This window comes from Streptopelia decaocto (genome assembly GCF_964273445.1).
Source record: "Streptopelia decaocto genome assembly, chromosome: 1".
Lineage (NCBI taxonomy): Eukaryota > Metazoa > Chordata > Aves > Columbiformes > Columbidae > Streptopelia > Streptopelia decaocto.
The window spans coordinates 99,147,372-99,160,866 of NC_138663.1; the positions used below are offsets into that span (position 1 = coordinate 99,147,372).

General features: G+C 40.0%; 1 protein-coding gene across 1 annotated transcript in view; it reads right to left on the reverse strand.

Moving 5' to 3' along the window:
• The window catches only part of PUDP (pseudouridine 5'-phosphatase), a 76,159-nt gene extending 70,002 nt beyond the window's left edge, over nucleotides 1–6,157 (reverse strand). Inside the window, exon 1 of the mRNA XM_082071413.1 lies at nucleotides 6,039–6,157. Coding sequence (XP_081927539.1) covers nucleotides 6,039–6,114 — 76 coding nt within the window. The 5' untranslated portion in view covers nucleotides 6,115–6,157. The remainder of the gene's footprint in view (nucleotides 1–6,038) is intronic.
• Nucleotides 6,158–13,495: the final 7,338 nt, after the last annotated feature.

Sequence of the window (13,495 nt, forward strand, 5' to 3'; positions counted from 1 at the left end):
ATAAGCACACACATGAGTAGGTTTAATAGTTTCAATTATACTACATACTAGTGGTAAGAACAGTAGTCTGCTGTACAAGTTCTGAGCATTTATTGTTGGGATTTGCTGTAGGAAAACAAGCAGAAATTTAATACTACAGAAGTGTTGGTTTAAAAATAAAAGTACAGCAGTACACCAAAACTAAAATGGAGTTACTCCTTTTCCTCTGTTTTATACTACACAGTGAAGTGAGCACCACTTATAAACTATGTTAACTAAATCTTGGTGCATATGTATAATAAAGCAGGATGTAACTGTAGTACACTCGGACAAAGGTGGGTTTTTCCATTACAGCTAGAGTTTCATACCAAAAAAAAAAAAAAGTCCTTTAATTAATTTTACCTACTACATAACAAGCTTTCTAGGGGTGCTATTCACATATTTTACTTAATAAATTAGAGCAATATTTTCCAGTGTGCTAATTTCCTGGCAACTGGAACAACAGATAAAAAGCCCTAAGATTTCACCCAACAGCTCAAAGAGAAAGAGACAGTAATCCAAAAGGAGAAAAATACAGAAATGGGGTGAACTGCATTAATCATGAGTGCTGAAAGAAAGGGTGTTAGGTAACATTTCAAACAATGATACAGAAGGCCTCAGAATGAAAGGGATTAAATACTTCCACCGGAATTTCAGGGGCAAGAACTTCCCTATTGAAAGTAAACTGATATATCAAGGTGAGACTCAAGGACAACTTAATCAGGCTAAATTATGTTAAAGAGATGGGAGGAAGTAAAGTTACAGGAGATTGGACTCAGCAACACTTTCACATAGCCTAGTGTCTGCCACTGAATATATGGATGCAGGTTCTGTGGGGTGACACCTGGATTGTTTCCAAAGTCACAAACTTGTAAGTGCCTCAGACCTCATTTAAGGATTTTATACTCACAGTTATGAAGTAGGCACGAATATTTTGGAAATCTTCCTATCAGAAGATACCCTGCCTTCCTTAATCATAAGCAAGCATGTCAGCTAAAGAAAGTTCATGGCACATTAGATCAATTTAATGTTCAATTTTTCATTGTTTATAGATAAATTAATATTTGGTCTATAAAATCAGCAAAGCTGAGGTGAAAACTTTCAAAAAGTCTTAGGGAGCAATTAAATAGTCTTAGGGAGCAATTAAATAGTCTGGACATTCATAAATCCATGGGTCCAGATGGGATGCATCCGCGGGTGCTGAGGGAGCTGGCTGAAGTCATTGCTGGACCGCTCTCCATCATCTTTGCCAAGTCTTGGGAAACGGGAGAGGTGCCCGAGGATTGGAGGAAAGCAAATGTCACTCCAGTCTTCAAAAAGGGCAAGAAGGAGGACCCGGGTAATTATAGACCGGTCAGCCTCACCTCTGTCCCTGAGAAAGTAATGGAACAGCTTGTCCTTGGTGCCATCTCAAGGCATATCAAGGATAAGAGGGTTATTAGGGGCAGTCAGCATGGCTTTACCAAGGGTAGGTCATGCTTGACCAACCTCATAGCCTTTTATGAGAATGTAACAAGGTGGATGGATGATGGCAGAGCGGTGGATGTGGTCTACCTTGACTTCAGTAAAGCCTTTGACACAGTCTCCCACAGCATCCTCACAGCTAAGTTGAGGAGGTGTGGTCTAGACAACAGAGTAGTGAGGTGGGTTGCAAACTGGCTTAGGGAGAGAAGCCAGAGAGTGGTAGTCAATGGTGCAGAGTCTAGTTGGAGGCCAGTATCTAGTGGAGTGCCCCAGGGGTCAGTGCTGGGGCCAATATTATTCAATATATTCATTAATGACTTGGACGAGGGAATTGAGTGTACTATCAGCAAGTTTGCTGATGACACTAAGCTGGGAGGAGTGGCTGACACGCCGGAGGGCTGTGCTGCCATCCAGCGGGACCTGGACAGGCTGGAGAGTTGGGCGGGGAATAACCTAATGAAATTTAACAAGGGCAAGTGTAGAGTCCTGCATCTGGGCAGGAACAACCCCAGGTTCCAGTACAGGTTGGGAGATTACATATTAGAGAGCAGTGTAGGGGAAAGGGACCTGGGGGTCCTGGTGGACAACAGGATGACCATGAGCCAGCACTGTGCCCTTGTGGACAGGAAGGCCAATGGCATCCTGGGGTGTATTAGAAGGGGGGTGGTTAGTAGATCGAGAGAGGTCCTCCTTCCCCTCTACTCCACCCTGGTGAGACCACATCTGGAATATTGTGTCCAGTTCTGGGCCCCTCAGTTCAAGAAGGACAGGGAACTGCTGGAGAGGGTCCAGCGTAGGGCAACGAAGATGATTAAGGGAGTGGAGCACCTCCCTTATGAAGAAAGGCTGAGGGAGCTGGGTCTCTTTAGTTTGGAGAAGAGGAGACTAAGGGGGGACCTTATTAATGTTTATAAATATATAAAGGGTGAGTGCCATGGGGATGGAGCCAGGCTCTTCTCGGTGGCAAACAATGATAGGACAAGGGGTAATGGGATCAAGCTGGAACACAAGAGGTTCCACTTAAATTTGAGAAGAAACTTCTTCTCAGTGAGGGTGACAGAGCACTGGAACAGGCTGCCCAGGGAGGTTGTGGAGTCTCCTTCTCTGGAGACATTCAAAACCCGCCTGGACATGTTCCTGTGCGACCTCACCTAGGTGTTCCTGCTCCAGCAGGGGGATTGGACTAGATGATCTTTTGAGGTCCCTTCCAATCCCAAACATACTGTGATACTGTGAAAAACAGTCACATACATTTACACACACTGATTTATTGTGAAATTTACTGCAGAACCTAAAGCTTCATATTCTGAAATATACAACCAGTTATGGAGGTACTTGTAGTTTTAGATATCCAAAAATTTGTTTGTGCTCTTTCAAATGAGGTAAATTTATGCAGATTTCTCTAGCTTCTAGCAATACATATGTAATTCATTTTATCATCTTTGATTAACACTATGTGACACATTAAAAGGTTCATAAGAAAATTAAAGGGCATCTTGTTTCTCATGTAGTTTTACATCAAGGTAACCATGTGTCTCATTCAGAAGATTTACAGCAAACAAGTTGGGCAGAAAGTCTCTAGCCTGTGTGTCCCTTATGCCATTTCCATCCCCAAAATTATTCCAAATTTCTTGAAACACATAGGAATCTTGGGGAAGTCCAAGTAGTCTCCTGACTATCTTTTTGCCTCCTAAGGGCCAGAATTCATCATGAAACAAAAAGGTTCACTAAAAACTATGCTAGAATTGTGACAGAACTCAAAATATTTAGAGGCTGAAACATACTACAAGTCTTCTGAAAGGAAGTGTGCATTATGAAAATCATCAAGATAGTGTCCCTTTTATTAATCTGTGCAGGAAGACACTTAAGAGTATTTTCAGTCTAATTTTATAATTATGGCTTTCACCACAGCTGAAAGATTACCGAAATACAAAACATTCTTTCTACGCAACTTTTTAAAATGGAAGAAATCACATCCATGTTGTACCATAACAGTAACTAGGGGAATGGAAACACAACACAACAAATATTTATCAGTGCAAAGGATGCCTCATATATAAGGAGAAAAATAAATTACACCAGCATGCATAAACTCTTCATGTAGTGTATTTTATATGTAAGCCTACAAAATGCCATAATTTATGTCTGCTATTTTACTTGAATCCAGAAAGTGATAAAAGTATTTCTCTGGAGCTATACTTTATAACAGATAAATTTAATAACAGCAAGAAGTAGGTTTACATCTCGAGTGTCTCAATCTTGGCAAATTTAGGCCCAAGAATTATGGATCCTTTATAATTACTTTCCCAGTATGAGATACAGTTCATAATCTAGAGTATTTTTATTGCTTCCTCACTGTATGAACCCCAGGAGTATGGAGAACTAAACATGACACAGAACCTCCATTTGTATTCTTTTTGCCTATTTGGAATTCTGCAGAAAGGCAATTTCTAAATATAGACAGGACATCTGAGAAAAATGTCTTTAGTTCCTAGAATATTGTCCACAGCAAAGGCACCTATCCTGTAATACCTGTGAATAATAAATTCACTTCAAACTGATACATAAATCTTAGGCAGCCATATCAATGCCTAAATATTCATATTGCTTACTTAGACTGTCCTGCTCAGGTGAGTAGTCTGTGCGAAGCAGATTTTCAAATTCTGCTAAAAAGCAGTAGTAACTAAAAAAGCTTTCCTGAAACTTGTAAGTAATAATTAAATGAAAATAATTTATTCTGGATTACAAAAAACAAACAAACAAACAAAACCCAATAACAACAAAACAAACAAAACCAAAATCAAAACAAAAAAACAACCAAACAAAAACAAACCCCACCATTAAAAAACCCACTACATAACTCCAGGCTACTTGAGTCTCCAGTGGTGAAACTGAAAATGAAACTACTTAATTTTTTTACCTAGCAAATTGAGAGTGTAGATGAAACAAACAGAAACCAAAGGCTCCAAAGTGCTTGACACTATTTGTGATAATTTCACTAAAGCCATTTTTGTTTAAAACCATGATAAATGAATTGCCTTCACTTGTTATACGCATGAAGGGAAAAGTACACATTTCTTAGAAACAGAGTAACTCATTAGACTTCAGACCAGTTTTTCCAGAAACTGCAATGATGCAGGTTTTGCAGAAAGAAGGCACATGCCTCAAGTTCTCACTTTTTAAGAATTCACCCACATCCAAAACTGCTTCCTGTGCGATAATCCACACAGATTATTTCAAAAACCAAGTCACACACAAAAATACTCCATTATGCTACAGGAGACTTGCAGCAGAAGGCCCTGATTCAGCAAATAGTTCAGAATCACAGAATGTTAGGGATTGGAATGGACCTCAAAAGATCATCTAGTCCAATCTCCCCGCTGAAGCAGGAACACCTAGATGAGGTTACACAGGAATGTGTCCAGATGGGTTTTGAATGTCTCCAGAGTAGGAGGCTCCACAACTCCCCTGGGCAGCCTGTTCCAGTGCTCTGTTACCCTCACTGTGAAGAAGTTTCTTCTCACATTTAAGTGGAACCTCCTGTGTTCCAGTTTGCACCCACTGCCCCTTGTCTTACCATTGGTTGTCACAGAGAAGAGCCTGGCTCCATCCTCCTGACACTCACCCTTTACATAATTATAATCCAACTTAAATACTGTTTTAAACATACTGACCATTCAAACCTAAAGATCCAATCTAACCATAGCATGAGGGACATTCCAGAGACATAGAAGACCCACCTGGGCACATTCCTGTGTGATCTGCTCTGGATGAACCTGCTTTAGCAGGTGGGTTGGACCCTTCCAACCCCAACCATTCTGTGACCGACGGATTTCAGAACGACCCTGTGAAGCTAAGTCTACTAAAAGAAAAACGGGGAGAGGGCTATCAGAGCGGTTTCCAGACCTTTCAGCTGAAGGCTGCAGCTCCAAACGTTTACACACGCTCTGCTGTGCCCGGCGCAGCACAAGGGCCCTGAGGTGCAGGACCTGCTGTTCTCAGCTGCCTCCTGCTGATCCTCGGGCTCCTTTAGTCCTAAAAACCTAGACACCCATTCTCCACACTGGCTTTCCTTGTTTTGTAACCCCTAATCCAGCCCTCACCTCTCTCCCCACAGACACCCACGCTTAAGGGTAAGCGCTCCTTTCAGTCTCAGCCCCGGATCTCTTAATTCAGACAAAATTTGCCCACAAAAGGCAGGGGCTGGCGTGAAGGAGGAGCGGAAGAAAACAAATAGTTTCTTGTTGCTTTAATCCCTTCAAACCTGGTTTAAACAACGCCGCCCGGGGCGCCCTGGCAGCCCGCCCAGATTCAGTGGAGCGGGAAAAAGCGGCCATAGGGGGTGGCCCGGCCTGGTCCGGCCCGGCCCGCTTCTCTGACCCCGGGAGGCGCCTCAGCTGAGGGGCGGCGCGTCGAGGCGGTGAGGGGGCTGCTCGCCGCCCGCTACGGCCCCTTCGCAATCCGCACGAACCGGCCGAGCCTCACGGTGCAGCGGGGCTGGCCAGCCCGAGGCGGGGGCCGGGCCGCGGCAAGGGAGAGAGGTGAAGGCTACACACCCAGCAGGAGCCCGTCCATGTCAAAGATCAGGTGAGTGACCGGCCGCAGCGCGGCCGCGGAGGAAGAGGCGGCCATGGCGAGACCGGGGCAGCCGGGAGCCCGCCTGGCGCTGGCGCAAGCGCGCTCCGCCGCCGCGGCCGGAGCCACTGGGGAGCAGTGCAGCCGCGGGGGAAGGCTGGGCCGGGCCGGGCCGGGCCGGGCCCGTGGCGGCGGCGGGGAGCGAGGGTTGGTTCCGGGAGCGCCATTGGGCGGCCGGCGGTCAGCGAGGCGAAAGGTTGTTTGTTTCGTTGTTCTTTTTGTAAGACGAAGTCAATTTCTCTTCGTGGGCCTCTTGTCGTGGAGGACTTTTTAGGCCCCACTTGATGCAGTTCATGGGAGAGGCGTCTTTTGACTTGTTTAGACCTCATTTCCTCGAAAAACTTGGGCGTGCCTGTGTAGAGATTTACCAGGATAATATTATCGCTGAATCATACTAGGGGCTGTAAAGAAAAAAGTGTAAATCTATATTAAACTGTGAGGAAAGAGTAAAAGTGTGTAAACCTGGCTCTTAACGGCTGCTGGGCACGAGAATAGTTAATTGTGGGTTGTTCTGTGAGTTTTCTGAAACATTCAAGAAGTTCTGAAGTTCAAGAAACAAGCCAATGTTCTCAACATAAAGCAAAATCTTCCTGCACGGATGCATAATGTGATATTGGCTGGGCAGGTGTGAGAGAAAGAGAACTTTCCTCATCAGCCTTCCTTTTGTTTTTTTTTTTTTTCATGCAGGTAACTCGCTGTTGGGCATCAAAGTCTTTGAAATACCAGTTGCAGAAGCAAACAAGAAAAAAGCCATGTCAGGCTCTCAAGGTGACATGCTGGCTTGAAGATTTGTCCTACTTTGCCCTTCTATGTGCAGGCAGTGGTTAGTTGTGGCTTCGCATAAAGGCAGTCCTGTCACCTTTGTCTGTAGGTAGGCCTCTCAGCGATTCATTTTTTTCTGACAGTGCCTTCCTTTGAATTTAGCAGTATTCCACCATTTTAGCAAGTTAGTGGTGGCTATTCAAGCCCTAACTGTAGGTGTCATACAATCATATTTAAATTTTAATTTAGAGCCCTTAGGCAACTTGCAGACACCCAAAACCTATCCCTTGAAAGAACTCTTACCTTATATTTGTCAGAAATACCATAGACTCAAAGTCCTCATACCTCCTCCTATTTTGGAAAAAAAAAAGACAACAAATAAAACATCCTTGGCCTTTACTTTTACCTTTTTAATAATAAAACTTGTCTTTCAAACAGTTTTTTGAGTTGTTTTTCTGGTGTTTTTTGGTTTTTTGTTTTTTACTTGTCTCATTTTGTAGTGAATTTGATAATTCTGCTTAGGCCCTGCCTATGTAGGCTAGGAAAAAACTGCATAGTGCTTTAAATGTATTTTTTCTATGTTGTGTAGTCATCACATGCATCTGTTAGTTTTTGTGTAGATTTAAAACGATGAGTCCTGTGCTTCCAGATCAAATTTTTCTTTGTAACCATAAGAGTGTTAAGAATGCCCACAGCTGGTTTGTTTCTGCAATAAACACTGTGTAATATGTAAATGATCCAACTTTGTTTCAAACAGCAAATGCATTAGTTTGCTTAGTAGTTCGCTTCTGTGGGAGCATAGCTATAATCAATGGAAAGGTCAAATCCTAAATACAGTATGTCCAAAAAAATATTAATCTGTTAAAAGGAATAAAAAAAAAATACAGTAATTTCAATGCTTATAATGGTAGTATTCTGCTATTCAAAGAAAGAATGAATGTGTTTCTGCTGTAAGAGTGTACTCTGTTGTGGCAAAAATTTCAAGAGGGTGAGTGATGAGTTTGTATGGCAGTTGTACCTGAGGTGGATTAATCCATTTTATAATTATCAACTATTCGAAAAAAAATCCATCTTTAATTGTTTTTGCTGGCCTAGTAACACCTGTTTTTATTAACAAGAAAGAGCTATGTCACTCATGTATCCAGACTGATTTTTGTAATTAGAGAAAAGCGTAAGTATTTTGATCACAACTCCACCTCCCCTACCCTCCCCAAAAGGGGAGATACTCACTATTTGTAGCCTGTAAACCACCAGTTGATCTTAGAAAACATAAGGCTTATGCAAAATTTTTAGGTGTTTAAAGGGGAAATAAATAATAAAGATGGCCATTTTGAAGAAAAAAAAAATTGAAGTGTAATACACAAGATGTTCAGGGTTAAGCGGTTTGTATTACAAATCTTACTGTACACATTTCAAGACAGTCAGGTGATCTGACATGCTGATGACCTCAATTTGCTTTGCTTTACTCTGGCTCATCAGTGATAATCAGCGTAATGTTAGCTTACTTGACTCTTCAAAGCTACATTCAAACACAGGAAAATCTTCCCAATATAGACAAACTGTTTAGAGTTATTTAGTTTGACTGAGTATTCTTACTAACAGTGAAAAGGGTTCAAACTCCAAGCAGAACTTTTAATTCATGGTGGACTATAGTTTTCTAGATGCACAAGTAAGTGAAAATGCTGATCTAAGTTTTATTTGAGCTGTATTAAATATTTGTCTCAAACATCTCAGCAGTAGTATTTGTGTCTTGTTTTTTTAAGGAGGAGTGTAAAGAAGTTGAGATTGAGAATTGCACAGTTGTTGTTTTTGTTGTGTTTTTTTTTTTTGTTTGTTTTTTTTGTGTTTTTTTTGTTCATTTGTTGTTTTTTTTTTTCCCCTACATTATTATTTATTTTATTTATTAATTATTTTAAGGCTGTTTCAAGTGGTAAGGACTTCATTTTAATAATTTTGAGTTCTGGGAAGCATACAATGGTGGAGGTACAGTTAATTCTGTGCCTACAAACCTGAAGGCTGCTTGCTGAGAAGGGTGAACTTGGGTTACTGAGACATAATCATGCAAATAGACTTGAGTCCTGTAAAGTCTGAAGAACAGTTAACTACATACACATTTTTAAATGAATTTTACTTGCTATCAGGGCACGTACCAAGTCAGATGAATAACTCTTTGCCGAGTTTTAAATTTTATGGTGTAACATAGTAAACATACATGCTGGGTGTCTAGGTTTTTGAATGACTGTAAGTTAGCTGCCAATAGGTAGCCCTTCTTGACCAAACAAGTCTACTTTATCTGGCTTTGTGATAATATGTTAAAATCACTTGTTTCTTGCATGTCAGAAAAGGTGGAAATACTCAGGTGCATTTCCGAAGCGTTTCAAGTATGCAACACAAAGTTTTATATACACATAACCTTTTTTTTTTTGACCTTTCTGTGTTGGTTTGAGTTTTCTTTACCTTGAAGCTAAAATGTTTTCCACATTACTGAAACTTGTGTGACTAAGTTCTTTTCCTGGAGAGTAAAAGCTTCAGAACATGTTCGTTTTCTTAGGTAATACACTTGACTCAAAAATTGCAGTTTTCTATTTCACTACTTCATACTGTGCTCTAAACATGGATTCACTTACATATTTTTATAGCATTGATAGTAGCATCATGTACTATGTGTTTCACACAGAAATGACTGACTTGATTTTTCTTGTTCTGCAGGCGCCTTTGCAAAGAGGATAAACAAGATTATAATCCATTTTAGTTTGAATATTATAATCTAAAGAATAAACCCAGTAATTGAAAAGCTTTCAGAATGATTTACAAGAACAGCTGTTAAACCCACTATTAGTAACGAATTACTTGGAATGACTTAAATATAATTTAATTCAGGTATCAGCTGAGATTCACAACAGTTACTATAGTTGAGCCTATAAGCCCTCGGAATATGAAACTCCTCCCAGTGCTGGATGTCACGTAACAAGAGCTTTTCACCCTAAGAATATGAAATAAGTTAACTTTATTGTTTCTGTTTGTGTTTTTACAGTTGCAAAAGGGAAAATGAGCATATGCCTTAAGGCAAAGAAATAATACCATACACCTGCTGATCTAAGTCATGTTTTATTGATTACATAAGTCAGAAGGGAGTATATCATCTTTTATGAATGATGTTGGTCTTCTTACAGCCAAGCAAGCTGGAGGAGGACAGCCATACATTTTCTGGATTTTGATATTTGCCAGCAATTACAAGCAAGTTAGTTACAAGAAAGACGTGTTACGCTTCAGGAGAGTGAAGTGAAGAAGACGTATGTTGGTCATCTAAAAATTTATACGAGGCACTGTAGAAAGGTTCTTAAGCAGCAATGAGGGGTGAAATTCTGGGAAAGCCAGCCAAGCACACAAAAGGGAACAAGGGATCTAAGATATTTTTAGATGTCAGTTGCTGTGTTTATTGATGGGATTGTACAACAGAACCAACGGTTTCTGAAGCTGGGAAATGAAGACTTAAGACCTTTTTTGTTTCTGTTAATGAGAATCATTTTCTCATCTCTATGGCTTGTGAATTATCTTTTTAACGTAATTTTTGATTTTCCAGTAAAATATTGGCTGTGCACAGGCAAAGTATTCTGGTGATTAGCAGTGTCATTGTAATTGAAATCCTGAAGTGCTGAATGGGTGTGTTGATTTGCCCTAAACTATCAGAAAGATTAGGGCAGAAGGGAATACATCCCCAGATAAGATCTGAGGTCGTGTATCTTATTTTGCTTTTCCTGTACGAGATGGGCTTCCTCTATATGATCTTTTGTTTATTATATCTAACTTTCCGTTATTGCAGGAGCCTAAAATACTGATTATGCTCTTGGTTTTTTATTTTTGGGTTTTTTTTCTTGTCTGCATGTGAAATTAATAGCTACCCTGTTTCCCCAAAAATAAGACAGGATGTGGTATTAATTTTTGCTCCAAAAGATGCCTTTTTTTTACATGTATAGCTGCCTGGACACTGTTCAAATTGACATTTTTATGAACTGTAACTAGGGCTTATTTTTGAAGTAGGGCAGGTATTTTGAGCATCCTCAAAAATCCTGAAAAATCATGCTAGGGCTTATTGTCAGGGTAGTTCTTATTTTTGAGGAAACGGTATATTTTTTTCATTTTACTATAGTTTGATTGTTACAAGTTATAGGAAAATTTTTGTAGTGCCATGTGGAATACACGTTCTGTCAGCCTTCCTGAGCAAGACATACATTACTTGGTTGCCAGCAATAAGGGTGGAACTGAATGCAGTCAGCCTTCCAGCGGTGCCTTTCAGTCTTGTGTTCTGAAGCTCAACCTCTTCAAAGGCTGCAGTAATTACATCTTCAGATGGAAAGGAGAGAGAGAAGGAATTGTGATTCTCTGGGTCACAAGGTCTCCAAGCCACTGATCTGTGATGCTCCAGATTCGGGTTTTATATGTGTGTTCTTTACTCAGCAGGCAACAAGCAGAGATAAATGAGTGCCCTGACACACAGCCCAGAATGTCTACATGATCAGGGCAAACATGCTATGAGCTTAGGTAGCACAGGAGGGCAGCTACCATACAGTGCCATAGCCTTTCTTTTTTTGCAGTGATTCTGGCAGCCTGTCTGGATCTATCTAGCCAGAGAAGCAGTAACACTGTGCTGCAAGATATGAATTAGCAACTCTGATCTAGAGGCAGAAATGGTGGGAAGGGAGAGGAGGGGGCAGTGCCAAGCAGAGTTAACCAGCTGCTTCTTGAGTCCCTGTTGCAGCTGAGTTTTATTAGATAAATGAGCTTTTCTTGACAAGTGGACTTGGGTCTTTTCTGTGGCTGAAGGAGTTAGCGTACCCCTCAACCAAGTTGTAATTCCATTTGGGAACACCTTCATCCTGAAGCTACTGCCCTCTCTTCCTGCCTACATGTGCAGACATGCAAACATGCACTGATAGTAGGCTCCAAAACATGTTGTGGACAGCCAGTGCCAAATATGTTTTGTGAGCACTAGCATGTAGGGTACCAACTAATTTTGGGGTGCGAGATAGTCCCTGTATTATATTGTTCACCAACTTCAAGTATATGTTTACATACCTTGAGAAATTAGGTTCAGTGTGTTGTAACAAAATATATGAGAAAATGATGTAGCCATATTTTATGCTTTGAACTAAAATTTTCTTAGCAGAAGATCTCTAACAGACATTTGTTTTCATAAAACATTTGTAAAACAAGAAGCATCACTTGTAAATACTGATACAGTTAGATATTAGAGATACCTAGAAGGAGCTTAGTACCTCCACCTACTAATATCTCAAACATTTCGCCTTGGGTTCTATAAGGTCAATGATTGCTCACAGTGACACTGCAGGATTGAAAGAGTCCTGTATTTCATGTGCTTACATATAGATAAGACCATAAGAGATGTTCAAGATCTAGGTGAATTCTTTGAGACAGAATTGTGTTTGCTTAAAATGTCTGTACAGACATTATGCCTGATTTTTTCTAAATTTGTCACTGAATCTTTTGCTCTACCAGGATATCCAGTGTTCTTCCTCTACTCTTTTGGTTTTGGGGTGTGGATTTAACAAATTACGTTCCTTTAACCTTTCCTCATAAGTTATGCTTCTGAAGCTTTTAGCATTTTAATTGCTCTTCAGGATTCTAGTTTTTCTGTATCCCTAGAGAATTCTGACACTCAGGTAATGTTTAGCTTTGTAACTGTGGGTTTTATAAGTGAAAAAATAGGCTATATTTTACTAATAGACTGCTGCCTTAGTCCCAGGTACAGCATACTTTTGAATTAACATAAGAACAGAACTACCGTTTTTGCCATAGGTATTTTGGGGTTGTTTTGTTGTTTTTTTTTTCACTAATGAATGGTTTGTCATTCTTATGAATATTTTTTACTATTGCTGCTTAGTCAAGTTGTTCCCCATTTTGTACCAAATCAAAAGCTGAAAACTTGATCCCACTTATCCATTTTAAAATGTTCTTTATGGATCACTTCTAGCTGTATCCTTATTAGTTAAGAATAGTCAGTATTATACTTCACTGAAAGAGATCGGGGCAACATATCTAAATCATGAAGAGCTTAATATCTCTTCACCAGTTTGAAAGATTTTTCTGTGTTAAGTATGAAGAATGATGATCTTGCAAGCCTGATGAGATACGTGAAAAATTAGTGGTGTGATGAAGTTTGATACTAAACTTTTAAAGCTTCGGCAGGAATGTTTTGATGAACTGAGGCAAAAGGTCTGCCTCACTGCAACTCTTCCCTTCCACCAGATTCCAGCAAATCTAGTTATGCATCCTTCTATCTCCTTTTCTTCTCAAACATTATTTAAAAAATTGTACTTTCCTTTACCAATTCAATCAGTTGAACTCACTTATACATATTAATATTCTTATATAAATGAGTAGACACTACCTTCCACTTGGTGACCAGAAGACTGAAGTATCTTAAAAAATAATGTTTCTAACAAATTATGAAAGAAAGTACAGAGTTGGACTTAAGTGTTCGTATCTATGTGGGAAGTAAAAAAAAAAAAAAAAAGAAAACCACAAAAACACCTATTGGTCAAAGCAGATAATATAATTCATTAAACAATATATATCTGTTCCCTATCATTGCAGA